This window comes from Antedon bifida, chromosome 4 (assembly GCF_963402885.1).
Source record: "Antedon bifida chromosome 4, ecAntBifi1.1, whole genome shotgun sequence".
NCBI lineage: Eukaryota > Metazoa > Echinodermata > Crinoidea > Comatulida > Antedonidae > Antedon > Antedon bifida.
Window position 1 is genome coordinate 8,042,123 of NC_136229.1, and position 14,881 is coordinate 8,057,003.

The 14,881-nt window shown below is 30.7% G+C and overlaps 2 protein-coding genes across 8 annotated transcripts in view; one reads left to right on the forward strand and one right to left on the reverse strand.

Annotated features, from left to right (window-relative positions):
• LOC144840127 (cytidine monophosphate-N-acetylneuraminic acid hydroxylase-like) overlaps window positions 1–14,881 on the forward strand; it is a 136,606-nt gene that overhangs the window by 109,692 nt on the left and 12,033 nt on the right. The window lies entirely within an intron of this gene.
• The window catches only part of LOC144840128 (natural resistance-associated macrophage protein 2-like), a 46,362-nt gene that overhangs the window by 5,907 nt on the left and 25,574 nt on the right, over window positions 1–14,881 (reverse strand). For all 7 annotated transcript variants that reach the window (XM_078695807.1, XM_078695805.1, XM_078695804.1 and 4 more), the window contains 6 exons: window positions 6,439–6,665; window positions 5,919–5,989; window positions 5,519–5,586; window positions 4,899–5,060; window positions 1,175–1,342; window positions 509–598 (listed from right to left, as the gene is read on the reverse strand). In XM_078695807.1, the coding sequence (XP_078551933.1) occupies window positions 509–598; window positions 1,175–1,342; window positions 4,899–5,060; window positions 5,519–5,586; window positions 5,919–5,989; window positions 6,439–6,665 (786 nt within the window). The remainder of the gene's footprint in view (window positions 1–508; window positions 599–1,174; window positions 1,343–4,898; window positions 5,061–5,518; window positions 5,587–5,918; window positions 5,990–6,438; window positions 6,666–14,881) is intronic.

The window sequence follows — 14,881 nt, forward strand, 5'->3', positions numbered from 1 at the left end:
ATAACTTTTTTCGTTAAAAATGTGAAAAATAACGCGATTCTAATAATTTTAGCGGCCTGCTATAAATCCCAACATGCATTGAGCACGGGTTGATATTTTTGTTTTTATTCTGTAATTCACCCACTTTTTGATCGACCGTGAGGGTTTTCAGCGAAAATACTGGGTTTCCCCCAATTTGTATCAACGGAGTCTGCCAAAAACAGAAAGGATAATTAATTTAGCAACTATACAACTATGTTTCGTACGTTACCGATGTTTACCAGCTAGGCCTACAAAACTAAGCCTAGCTAGGCTAGGCCTAAAGACGACCAACGAGAGGACATTCACCGCAAGCTACTTAAGTAGCGCATTGCTTCTCTCTTTTATCATAATTTACCATAAAACGTACATTTAAGATAAGGAATGACCTGGTTTAATGTTTTTAAAGTAATATATATGCATTATTTTTACAAAACATCACATGTAGGGAATGGGTGTAATTGTAGGGAATGGGTCTTTAAGATCTTACCCCCTTGTAAATGTCTATATCTGGAATATCTGATCCATTTGCTGGGAATACGTCTGCTTGCGCAATGTTATTTTCAATGCACTTCTCATGCTGTAAATCAAAGAATAGAAATTTGTCAGTATCCAGTATTTGTAAAGGCCTATTGGTCGTAGTAATAAAATCATTATCATTATGATTATAGAAAAGATAATCATAATAATAATTAAGACAAATTCTGCTGATATTTGTAATGTCAACAGTAAGTCAATGACCATTATCTCTTCAGAAGATGATTATATAAAAAGAAAAACAAAGATGATATGAAGAAAATGAATTATAAATGTTTTTTTACCAAATAAATCTTTTTCCAGGTGAAAGAATTTCAACAGGGATTTGAAAACGATTCTATGTAGGTTAAGATCAAATATATCGCAAGGTAATCAATCCAATTTGGCATTACAAATTTGTTGCATATTCATTTTAACATATTTAGATTTTAGATTTTTAAAGTACATTGAACTTTTTAATTCTATAGTTTGAATTTTATTACAGTTTTTTTGCTGTTTATAAATGTATTATTATTTACGATTATTAATATTAATTTAATTATTTTTATTTTGATACAGATTTAAATAGAGGGCACTAATGCTATAATAAATTTTATAGTTCTATAATAATTACACATACAATTTCTGCACTTGTTTTATTGTTGTCACTGTGGAGACCTTCTGCGAAGACCGACACGACGAAAAGGTTGATCAGGAAGGAAATAAATAGCGCAATCGAAGCTTCAATCAGATAGTATTTATTAGCCTCCTTTACAGCTTCTTTCTTCCCTCTGTCGATTTCTCTAGACTAAAAAACAAAAAATGAAGACATGTAAATAAGATCTTTTGCAGTTTAAGATATTCCAAAATGTCTAACTATTTAAAAAAAATGTGCAGTGTGTAGTCATGTCATTTTGGTTCAGTTATTAACAATGTTAGTTACAGTAATTCACCATTATGTTTATTTATGGAAGTTGGAGAAAATTTGTTTAAGTGTACCTTTTTTTGTACCTTATATCTATTATATTTTATTGATAACTTGCATTGAGGAAGGCAGTGCATTTTCTTTCCAGCTATTTTACTTTATCATCCTGATTTAGTTTTTTGCTTATTTTATTTCTATCTCCATTGAGATCCAGCCCTGATACCCACAACATTGTCATTTTTTACATTTATTCATTTATTTATTTCATTCTTTATTTCTTTCACAACTAAAAGCTATAAGTTGTACAGCATGATAATAACAAATTTGTTTTCTGTCCATTGTCCTTTTACAAAAAAATATATATAACATTATTTTACATAATTATATCAATGGCAATAAAACAACAACATTGTGGGAATCTTTTTTTTAAATGAAATTTCTAAGCCAGTATTTGCTGCCAGATTGATGAGATAAACATTCCCACCCAGCAGGAAAAAGTACCTAAACAACAAAACATCATTTAATATCTTGTTTTACGTAATTCATTCATTCAATCACTTTCTATCGAAATATTTTAGGAAATAATGTACAAAGTCAAACAAGATATAAACAAATTAAGCTTTGTGGTTATTCTTTGAATACTTCATTCATTCATTCATTTTAAATATGAATATGTTTACCGTGTTGTGGGTATTTTAATTGGTCATGTTCTTGTCCAACTTAATTTTGGACCTTCTTAGAAAAACTACTATATGAAATATAGTTTAACAGCATATTATTTCCTTTTACATAATGAAACATAAATAGATACTGTACTGTGGAGAATAACTTATTTCTCATGTACCTGTATTACTCTATATATTTGCATAAACAGTCCAATGCCACCCGATACATTTACAGTATCATGTCTAGTGACAATAGTAATAATTATCGCATAATATACAGTCTAGGATAATTGATACACAATCATTACACCCAACTATTATCTTCATCTCCTTATGCGGAACATCATTTGAATAATAGAACAAATCACACATCTACACATAATCAAACATCGTATACTCTATCTCTAACAATATTTCAATCCTCTATCGACTAAAGCCGAAGTATAGTCGTTATCTCGGGACCGTTCTATGGCCACCACCAGGTAGGCTTACTTCATCAAGGCTTCTATGAATGGATGACGAGTTGGGAGCAGGAACGCTAGTAGACCAAACCCAGTACCGCTTTGATTACAATCACGACGTCTATATATTTGCATAAACAGTTCAATGCCACCCGATACATTTACAGTATCATGTCTAGTGACAATAAAAGGCTTGCAGTATCGTGTCTGCTGACAGCTAACCTGTACAGTTCTCAATTGTTTTTTATAAAGAGTTCAGTTTTAGAGGTTAGAAGTTAAGTTATTTCTGAATGCTGTCTGCTTTCACACTTTGTATTTTTCGCATGACATGACACCGTACAACAATCAGTTGATCCTACAGGACTTTCTGAAAACCAAAATCTTTCTCACAACCCTTTTACTAGTAATTCTTTAAACTAAACATGTGACAAATTTTGTGTTTTTACACATTCTGAAAATCAGATCATATCATATGACTATGCAATAAAATAAAATTGAAGGTTATTTTTACCATATTACTACCAGATATTTTACCTCTCCTTTCTAGTGTTTTCTATTATTTATGATAATTAATGGAAGCATCCAGGTCCATACAAAAAATGTATAGATTGTTTAAAGAACTTTTAGATATTCTCAACACAAGATACAGAAATTCCAAACCCCAACTTTCTTTAATACTGTATTTTAAAAGTTCTTTTCTTGGCTCTTACTAAAATTTCCTTCCAAAAAGGGAAGAAATAATGATGTCATTTCTATTTTTAAACTCAGTTTATTCCTTTTTTTATTTCTGTCTTTTTAATCGGAAAAAACATTTTTCTAAAAACGTGTATATGAGGAAATTTTGAATTGCAACAGAATCGCTGACTCTTCAGAAGGTCACTGAGCGCAAACATACAGACTACTCTCTGTTGATATTAATGGTGACTTCATTGCACAACCAACCACAGACTCACTAAATGAGAAACTGGTTTTATTTTTAGTAAAAATTAGGCTACAATGACATGATATGAATAAAAGTAAAACCGGTTTAAAAAACCAGTGGGATATGATGTTTAGAATCCTCTTTAGTAAATTGAGTTAAAGATGTATTGTCCCCCACAAAACGGCAACATTCCACCTAAAAAAGATGAACAAAAGCAAACTGAATAGCCCATTTTTTTTAATAAAGTTATTCACTTCTGCAAACAATTTTACTTTAAAAGACAAAGTAAAATGGTAAAATTTAATTTTTTTTTTCTTATTAAAATATTTATTTTTTTTTATTAAGGTTTATACAGTAAAAAAAACATGCAGCCTGCAAAGGCTGAAATTGTTGATTTACAAAAAAATATAAGTTAGTCAAACTCAGGGTTTGCTCAAGTTTGCAATATTAGTGGTTCAATTAGTTGATTGTGTAGTCACTGTGATTTTTTGTTACTCTTAATTATACATTTTAGTTCACACTATATTCACTAAATCTAAATTACATCATATGAATATGTGAAATATAGTTTTTATGTTTATATTATCCAGGATTATTCAGGATATTTTTAAGACAGTTAGGAAACATGGGTAAACACCTTTTTTGGCAGAAAGGAAATTTTTCATTGAAAAACCAGACATTATATATTGATATAACTTATAAAGTTGTGGTTTTTTCAAATATAGGAAGTTATTGAACAGGAAGATGGCACAGGGAAGATCCAATAACAACAGCTAAATTGTTATGAAACATTAATAAGGAAATGATCCTTAATATTGTTCCACCTTTCCACTATGATCCTACAAAATCACCACAACCACAATGATCTCATCCTAATCTTGTTGCATGACATACAAATTAATACAATGTTTGAATGACTTTTATTCTTGAAGTTAAGCACTTATTTAATGAAAGTAATTTACGCAAATTGCTTGTTTAAGTACTTTTAGGAAAGAAAAATAATACAAATAATACACCATTTGCTAGGTATAATACAAAAAAAACTGAAATTAGCTATTTACAAAAAAACTAAATTATGGACGATTACTTGAAAAACTGTGGATACGTACCATGCAAACCAAAAAACATACACATTACATAATAAATAATTATAATTTTTAATTTAAGTATTTTTAGATATATTTATTACCTTGACAAGTGCTGAGTGTAGATACAAATTATGAGGCATAATGATAGCCCCAATGACTGAAATTAGCTATTTACAAAAAAACTAAATTATGGACGATTACTTGAAAAACTGTGGATATGTACCATGCAAACCAAAAAACATACACATTACATAATAAATAATTATAATTTTTAATTTAAGTATTTTTAGATATATTTATTACCTTGACAAGTGCTGAGTGTAGATACAAATTATGAGGCATAATGATAGCCCCAATGATGCCTACAGCTTGTAATACGGCTTGTTTATTTCCTTTACAGGCACTGCATCCTGGGATAAATAGGCCACGTAATAGCTCTACTTGATCTGGCTTAACAACTATATACTAAAACAAAATATGAATTTATTATTAAAAACAATACCATACTTTTTATGAACAGATTGATGGCTTTATCGCCAGAAAAGCAGGGATAAACATGGTACTGTGGCAAAACATAGTACCGTGTACTTATTTGTACAATACTGTATAAAACCTTGTAAATTGCCTAAGGAAGCTACAGTATGCTTTCAATTTTGGAATAATTTAATAAAACAATATTTAAAAAACATTGTACTGAATGCAACCAGTGGCGTAACGGCTATGCATGCTCACTGGCTAAATCCAGTGGCCCAGAGGTTACAGGGGCCTCTCAGCAGGCCCCAAAGGAGGCATTATAATATGTCAAAAAAGGCTAAAAATGTCCGGGGCCTCCAGTGTTGGAGGGCTACTTAGGGTTCTAAACCTCATGGGGCCTTAGGCCTCTGCGGTAAGCCACTGAATGCAACTATAGCAATATTACCTACCTCATAAGTGAATGTGACTGCCATAGTAAGAATCAGCATCGCAAAGAATGCCTCAAGTTTACGCAAACCTAAAACAAATTTGTTTTCATTTTATATCTCAAGCAAAATACCAATAATAGTTTTTGTTTCTTTAGGCCTACAGATATTTAACCGGTTCCTGATCTCTTAAGTAACTTTAGGCAATTGCAATGCTTATATGAATACGATTCCTATCCGCCCCTATTTTCTATTCGGCCTCTGGCTTCGTGGAATATGGAACCAATAGATATTTTCCATATTTTCGTAAAAAAACGTAATAATGCCGTAACACGTTGTTTTCATCATTGATTTATCACAGACTATATAGTATAACAATAATTACAGGCCTTAATTAATTTGCATGCATTTTGTTTATACTCACCATATTTATCTAAAAACAGAAATACAAAAGTGTCGGTGATAGTAATTAAAACTCCTGCATACAATGGAATTCTGTAATAAAACAATCAGTTTCTTTTATTGTAAAGGTTTATAAAAGGTTTGCAAAAATGTTAGGTTTATGGAAAAGAAGTAGATCTGCAGTACCGGGCATACAATTTAACGACTATAATAAAATTAGTGTTGTCGAATCAAGTGGCCAAAAAGTTAAGACAGATAACAAAATATTCCTAAGATAGTTGGGCAATCTAGATACAGTACCAAGAATCGGATGCCAGTTCCATTAATTTGTTATGGAAACCACAAAAAAAGAAAACCAGAAAAAAAGGATTAACTATTTTTTATTATCATTTATTTTCATTGAGATATCTACTCCTGTCTATGCACACTTTCCAGATCCAATCGTAACAAAAAGATATTGATAACCGCCATAAATTATACGGTGACTATTAAATTCTACAAAAGAATTACAATCATGCAATTATGTTATCATTTTTACTTACTTTCCATTGGATAATAAGAAGAATGCAATCGCCGTGCCGATGACCTCTTGCATGTCGGAGCCAATAATAGCAACTTCGACCATTAACCAGAGAATGATGCGTGGCACAAGAGGATATTCACGGTAACAGATCTCAGCCAGATGCATTCCTGTGACAACCCCTAACCTTGCCGACAATCTTTGTAGTAACAGACCAAGAATTGTAGCAAACATTAACACCCATAATAACTGAAAAACAAAATATAAGGCGTTCATAATAGCAAACATCTTTAAATTAAAGAAAATAGAACACTTCAGTTTAAACTTTGACGTATATATGTTGAAGTATTACATATATTATACAGATATTGCTAAGGGAATATTTTTCATGAGGGACTATATTTCACTGAAGCAAAGCCGAGAGAAAATATAGTCCCACAAGAAAAATATCATTCAAGGGGATCTTAAATGTTATATTTCACTAATTTAAAAGGAGATATCGGTTTATATTACATAGGCAATGTATACGTGAACGTGATTTGTTGAAACTGCATCACATGAATACTGCTGTATTTTCACATTACACAATCCAATATTTCTGTATTTAATTCATTCTATTTCTTGGTAACAGGTACAATTAATAATTTCACAATTGTTGTCATTTTCTGGTACATTCCATCTATGACACAGTAAACCTATTGTTAGATGAATCAATATTGGAACAGGATTTAGGAAATATGTCATAGAAGTACAGAATAAATTGAGACAATTTTTTGTTTGTTTTAATTATTGCTGTCTGAAGCTCGCACTGACAACTTCTTCTTTTCATATGTAAACATTCAAGAAGTTTAAATTGATTTAATAAGAAATGATGGCATTACAAAATCTTTGCCTTATGACATGTTTACTAATTATCAGAGCAACTGCAGTAGAAAAAGATGTTGAATTTGATTACGTTTATGAAACCAATGGGTCAACTCCGTTCATCATCAGTATCGTAAAGTCAACTAAAATGTACAATGGTACACTTACTGATCATCGGTATATATTCGGTGATAAGGGAGTACTCACAAGCTACCCTGTCGAAAAGTCAACAACAGTCAACTGCCAACATTTTATATGTTACGAACCACTAGATGTAGGAATATACACATGTCAAGATGAAGATAACAAGTCTTTTGTGATTCCTTCAGGTGGTGTTACTCAGAAACAAATAACAGATTATTCTCCGTTGAAAATTGTTTGTGAAGATTTAGTAGATTATATCATAGAGGGTGAGGAAATAGCAACTGAATGCAGGGTGAAATGTATAGGAGGAACGGCCAATGGTTACAAAATAACAATTGGATGGATCCAAGGAAAACATGACATTATACAGTCTTTCGATTTAAAGCATAATATGAATTTCAATCAAACGCTTAAAGGCTACCACGGTGGAGATGGAATATTCTTTTATTGCCTTAACATCTACGACACACACAAATGCTATACATTGACTCTAAAGGTTTATCCTAAACTGAATTTGAAAATGATGACAATACATGAAAACCGTGAACATTGCTTTAAATGCCTAGCTACAGGTGGATCTGGTCCAAAGAATTATCAATGGACTTCTGATGTATTATTGGAGACAGGATACAATGGGGAGAATGACGATGAAAGATGTTTTAATGACTTAACTACTGGTGAATACACTGTCAAGTGTCTTGTAACTACTGCAGCTCAAAACAAGTCAGGTGAGATCAAATTCACAGTAGCAGATGCTGAAAATTCTGATAATGATGTCATCATCATAATATTGATAGTGACAAATTGCTTACTTTTGTTGGTTGTCATGTTATCGCTCTATATAATTCTTATAAGAATTTTCAGTGAACACTCAAAAAGGAAAAGAAGTCACCAAGACATTATTGAAACTTCAAACAGCAGACAACAAATAGAAGCACAATTTCCAAAAAACAAAACAAGGAAAGCAGACGCTGACAAGAAACAAGTGAGACCAAAGCAAGCAGGGGACAAGTCCAGACTGAAAGTTAAAAAAATAACTGAAAAATTTGAGTCCCGCTGTCGAAATGAATGTAATGGGTTGGAGGGAGAGCAACCTTCAACAAGTCAACAGGTAGTGAGATCAAAACCAACAGAATCAAAATTTAAGAAAAAAGAAAAACTTGCAAACTATGATGAGGTTTTCACAAATGAATGTTACGGTCTCCACTTCAATGCCATCAACGGATTGCAGAAAGTTGAAAAAAAGAAACTAGGAGATACAGTGGATGAATACGTTACAACTACAAACATTCCCTATTATATGGAATTTACAGAATAAATGAACAACAGCAATATTACTATTATTATTATTGTAAATAATTATTATGAATTGTACCAAAGAATATATCAGAAAGAAAGAGTAACCCACGATCTTTGCATTGGAAATGTGTAATGCTTTTAAAAGAGCATGTGGATACCTGCTCTCATCCTCATATAAAGACTAAATAAAAAGCATATTTGCAATTAAATTTTCATGTAAATGTAAATTGTTTTAATAACAATATTGTACATTGACTTCTGAAAAAAAAAATTCTTTTTCCCCATGCTAAAAATTAAATTGCAAAAAAAACTTTAAACAAACAGCAGCCTAAAAAAAATCAACCATTGCATTACCAGCATGTTCTATTCTTTGGCATTGCAGTAAATTAGGTGATCTGCATCCAGACGTATGCGGTGTGCTACAAAATGGGAGACCATTATCATCATTCTTCTGTTACATTCTTTGATTCTATTATAATGATGCTAAACTAATATCGTATATCCTCGGGTATAATCCCACTGCGGGTCTAATCCCTCCTCATTATGACTTATCCCCACGTATAGTCCCAGTATTGGCGTTTGGTAGTCCCACCCCAAAAGTCGGCCCAATTTTGTGTTCTAGGGGGAGGGAGACATGGGATTATACCAGCAGAGGATATACAGTAATAGGCTTGATAATACTCCACAAGATTATTTATTTGTCCTTGGCATTGGCAATTATACATAAAATACATTAAACATAAAATAACATGAAGTGATGAAAATAGACAAAAGTATGTTTACAAGAATGTTACTTTAATACTTTATAAAATATTCTTAAAACTTTAAAATATTTATAAAATATGTTGTACTATTGTTTAAATAAAAAATAGACATGGGTAAAAAATGAATTATGATATGTTCTTGTGATCAACATTTATAAATGTAGGGAAACCATTTAATTCAAAAATAAGAAATTGTAAGATAGAAATAAAGTTCTGAATAAATTGGAGCTTTAAATATAGATAATATTGTACGTCATTCTTATATAGCGCTTAAAGTCACAAAGTCAAATTTTGTAATAAAAAATGTGCCCATATATGTATAAGATGATGATATATCACTACCATATTTGGGCATATCACTACCATATTTGGGCACATCACATTTTTTTATGTTTGATAGTATAGATAGAGCTTAATGCAAGATGAAGTATATGGGTACATATAATGTGTAGGATATAGATTATCATAATTGAGCTAGTGGAAAAGTGTCATTTGATTTAGATTGAAAATATAAATAGAATCAATGAATCAATGCTTTATATATCAACCTGATGAGGTAGCATGGTATAGAAAGGGGGGTGAAGGAGAACAACAAGAAATTACCTCATGAATATTATTATAAAATATCTATCTATATGCATGTAAAAGGATAAAAGCAGAAACTAAGAAATTATTGGCACAAATTTTAAAAAAAGCATATGAAGATTATATTGTTTTTGTTTTTTTTTTTCTTCCTTTCAACTATTGCTCACATTTTACTCTTTCAAATTTACTCAAGAACCATCTTCTTGTTCCTATTTCCTATCTTTTCTTCTGAGATGGCCAATATAATTTTATTTTATTCATTCAATTTTTTTATTCTAATTTTGTTGTGCCTTATTTTATTTTGTATCTTTACAAATACTATTTTTTTTTAAATTTAATTGTTATTTTTACATGTTTATGTCTCGTCATATTGTATTTTTGTGAAGATCCTTAATGATCAGCTTCGGCTGGATGGACCACCCTCGTAAAAATTGTTGAAATAAAATAAATAAGTTTCAATGTGTATTTTTCTGTTTCTAGTCTTTGTTTAGACCAAGTTCAACTGCGCCACAATTTGATTGCGATACATCAATGTATTTTATTTATACAAAAAAATGTTGATGACAACAGTGATGATGACGATAGTGACGATGATGATGTTAAACTTATAATTTTAAACTTTGTACTTTGGAATATTAATAGACATATTACACACCTTTTTTCTGATTAGTTCCTTATTGCAGAGAATTTTTATTTCATATCTTATTTCCTTTAATTGCAAATTTAGTATTAATAACTGTATTTCCTATTTCCTATTATAAACATTATCCGCCTCAGTTTTATACTGTAAATATCAAAAGCAAGTAATAATAGTGAACAAAGAAGTGATGATGATGTCTTTGCATATTATCTGTCTGATAGTTTTCACCTTGTTACTTGTCAGATACAATATTGCAGAAAAAAGTTCTCTAGAGTTTTCACACTTTTTATCCTACAAGTTTGAATCACAGGAGGAGCATTCTGTGACAATTGTAGAATCAAATGCAACCTACCAGCTTCCACTGACAGCAGAAGATAAGGAACTGAAAATAATCCCATGCCAGCTATTCATATCTTTAAATGAAGAACAAGATAAAGGAATATACACATGCCAAGGCGATAACCACAGATACTATCTGAAACCATCACAAAATCTAGAGACTGCATATCTACAACCTGACGAATGCATAATGACTTGTGAATTACCAAACATTATTGAAAAAGAAGAAGTAACATTTCCTTGTGAAATCAAGAAGATGAATTCAAGTGAAATCACAGTTGGATGGATCCAAAGGCATCACCACAGCGTACAAATCTACAGTGAACCAACATTTGATATAACTTTAAGAGGTTTTTATTTTGAAGAAGGTATATTCTTTTATTGTATAAAATATACTACCGGTTATGATGTCTGCTGTACATTAACTTTAAAGGTCATGCCAAAGTTAATAGTAAACATCACATCTTTACATAGCACAGATGAATTCTTTGGATACTACTGTTTTGAATGTCATGTGACAGGTGGATCCAACAAAACAGTTTATAACTGGAGAGTAAATGAAATAAGCTGGGGTGATGATGATAATAGTGAAACAAATAAAAAATGTTTTAATGAATTGTCAGCTGGTGAATATACTGTCAGATGTCTGGTGAGTACTGATGCTCAGAGTGTCTCAGGTGAGATGAAATTCAGTGTAATACATATCAAACAATTGTCAAAGACAACCAAAGATGGTGAAGAAGATGATGATGAGAATGAACGCAAGGAAGATGACAATGACAAGTTTTATTTCAAAATATACATAATAACTATAGCAACCACAATTATAATATTACTATGTGTGGTTTTACTTTACTTATGGAAAAAAAACAAAGGTATTCAACTCCCTCCTGAACAGCAAAGAAATGATGCAAATGTTCAGGGCATTTCTGGAGGTTCACAGACCATGGCAGACGATAACATATATCATACAATTAATGATATATCATATGCTGCTGAGAATGACATTGTCAATACAAATGCAGAAACTAACGATGGAGAAAATGAAAAAGATGGAAACAGAGAAGAGGGCAACAGACAAGGTGACAACCGACGAGAAGGCAATGGAGAAAATGGCAACAGAGAAGATGGGAACAGACAAGGTGACAACACACAAGATGGCAATGGAGAAAATGGCAACAGAGAAGATGGAAATAGAGAAGAAGGAAACATAAAAGAAAGCTATAGAGAAGAAGGCAACATAGATAATGACAACATAGAAGTTGGCAAAATAGAAGATGGCAACATAGAAGATGGCAACAGACAAGATGGCAACATAGAAGATGGAAAAAGAGAAGATGGCAACATAGAAGATGGTAAAAGAGAAGATGGCAACATAGAAGATGGTAAAAGAGAAGATGGCAACATAGAAGATGGTAACAGAGAAGATGGCAACATAGAAGATGGTAAAAGAGAAGATGGTTACAGAGAAGATGGTAACAGAGAAGATGGTAACAGAGAGGATTGCAACATAAATACTGAAGCACCTCACTATTTTGTTCTTGAGTTATAAATTAAATTATTTTATAATAAATACTGTCAAAATGTTTCATACTATTATTTATGTTTGATTTGATTTGATTAGTTTTATGTACAGTATATCTTGAACTGTATCATTATTTAGAAAAACATTTTGCTTTTAAATGTATAGAAGAAAAGCATGCATATTTTTTATACAATAGTTTTGTTATAATTAACAACATTTTTGGAGAACAACTTTGAATACAGTAATAATTACTGTATAAAAGTATGTGCCAGAAAAAGAATGTCGGAAAACTACATTATTGTAGGTTGAATGAAAGCTTACTTTCCCAATAACAAAGTTATCGGAAAAATTAATGAAGACTTTATTTTAATTTACGTGTTTAAATTCGTGTTTGATATTCTTGAATAAAAATACAATTACAAATAATATATATTTTGTTATCTGAATTATTTATATTATGCATCATAGACACTCTGTAGTTGTATATAAAAAAATCATCTCACAGTGATAATCATTTTTTTTAAAACAGAGATCATTCAGGTACATCCGATAAATTGATTAAGTTAAGCTAAGTTATGGCAATGTAATATAATTATAAAAAATATGTACTATTTATATTGTATATATATATATCTTGACTTTGCATGGATGTGGGTGGGAAAATAAATGTATTTAAGTTTCAATTTTGTTTTCTATGTTTGTTGTGTTTGTATTGCTTTGTACATTGTTTTTACAGGTTTTTCATTGTACGCCCATCATTTTAACTTTGCGATATTTAAACAGTGACAGCTTTATTTCAATAATTGATTATAAGCTGTTGTTAATTATTGTGATATTTTTCTTTTAATTAACTAATTTGAATGTTACTAATTTTCAGTTTATTAATACAGCAACATAGCATTAATATGTATAAGTTGTTGAGTATTTATAATATAGAAATGTTGAGAATAATAATTATACTAATAATATTAATTATTTTGTACTTTAAATTTTATGTAAATGATATCTGAGTTTGCTTCAGTTTCGATGTTTACCTACTGTATTTGCAATTGTAATAATTCAAACATTTACAAATAAAGTAATACATACTGTAAATTGCTGATTATAATAATTTGAGAATAGTAATTAATACTAATGTAAAATAGTAAAATATAATTATAATGTGGGTTTTGCCTTAAGATGCTTGGACAGGTTAATAATTGGCACAGTGGGCAAAACATCTTTCGCATTCTAGAGGGCAGTATGAAATGCTGCAATATTATAAATAATTTGCATTATACTACAACAAATCACTTATATTTGCAAAGAAATGTCAATAAAAAAAAATTTGTCAATTTGTGTGCAATTAAATTAAACTGTTTATATGGTTGAGTGTGTTTATAGCTTTTATTAGATAGCCAATGTATAGTAAATATGTGAACGTGATTAGTCGAAACTGCATCACATGACTACCGTTGCGAGGACCATAAATCGTATATGTCGAGTATGATGATATTGACTGAGTAATTTTCGCATGATTATCGTGTCCTGGTCATTAAACATACAAAACCCAGCAAATTCTCGAGGAGTTTAATATTGACTGTGTAATTTGCGTGTGGCAAATAACGTTTGCACCCTCATTTTGTTATTCACCCTCTATAGATGTGACAAAAGACCATTTGTGATTAGTCAATACTCACAGGAGGTATGCATAGCATGCTGAACATCTGCTCAAAGAAGATGAATTATTATTATTAATAATTAATTCGGCCTACTAGCATTATTAGTAATATATCATTATTAGTGTAGGATTATTGATGGATTTCTTTTGGAATTCTTGGAAGACTATAATGGTATGACTTAGACTACCAGATGATACCTAAAACCAACAAGGAAGGAAACCAAAATAAACAAGAAATATTTCTTACAAAAAACGCTGCTTGCTTATTGACACAACAGTTTTAAAGATATATTGCCCCTCTGAAAAATATTTTTTATTTCAAATTTGTTTTTGAATGTGTCATTTTATTGTCACATAATAGTTATTTTACTTGAAAAAAATGTAATTAAAAGCAAAAAATACTTCAATTGTCTGTCAGACAATGGTTTTTGAGTTATAATTAAATGTTTCTTTTCTCTTTTTATAATGTGAATTTTGTTACAGAAGTGAATAACTTTGATATGAAACACAGACTCAATTTAGTTTATTTTATTGCTAAGGTCAAGTCTGGGGGTCACTTCATCAGGCCTAGATACTTCAAGTGTAAAGTATCCTATTACAAACAAAAACTTTCATGGACTGTTTTGATAATAATTCAATGATTAT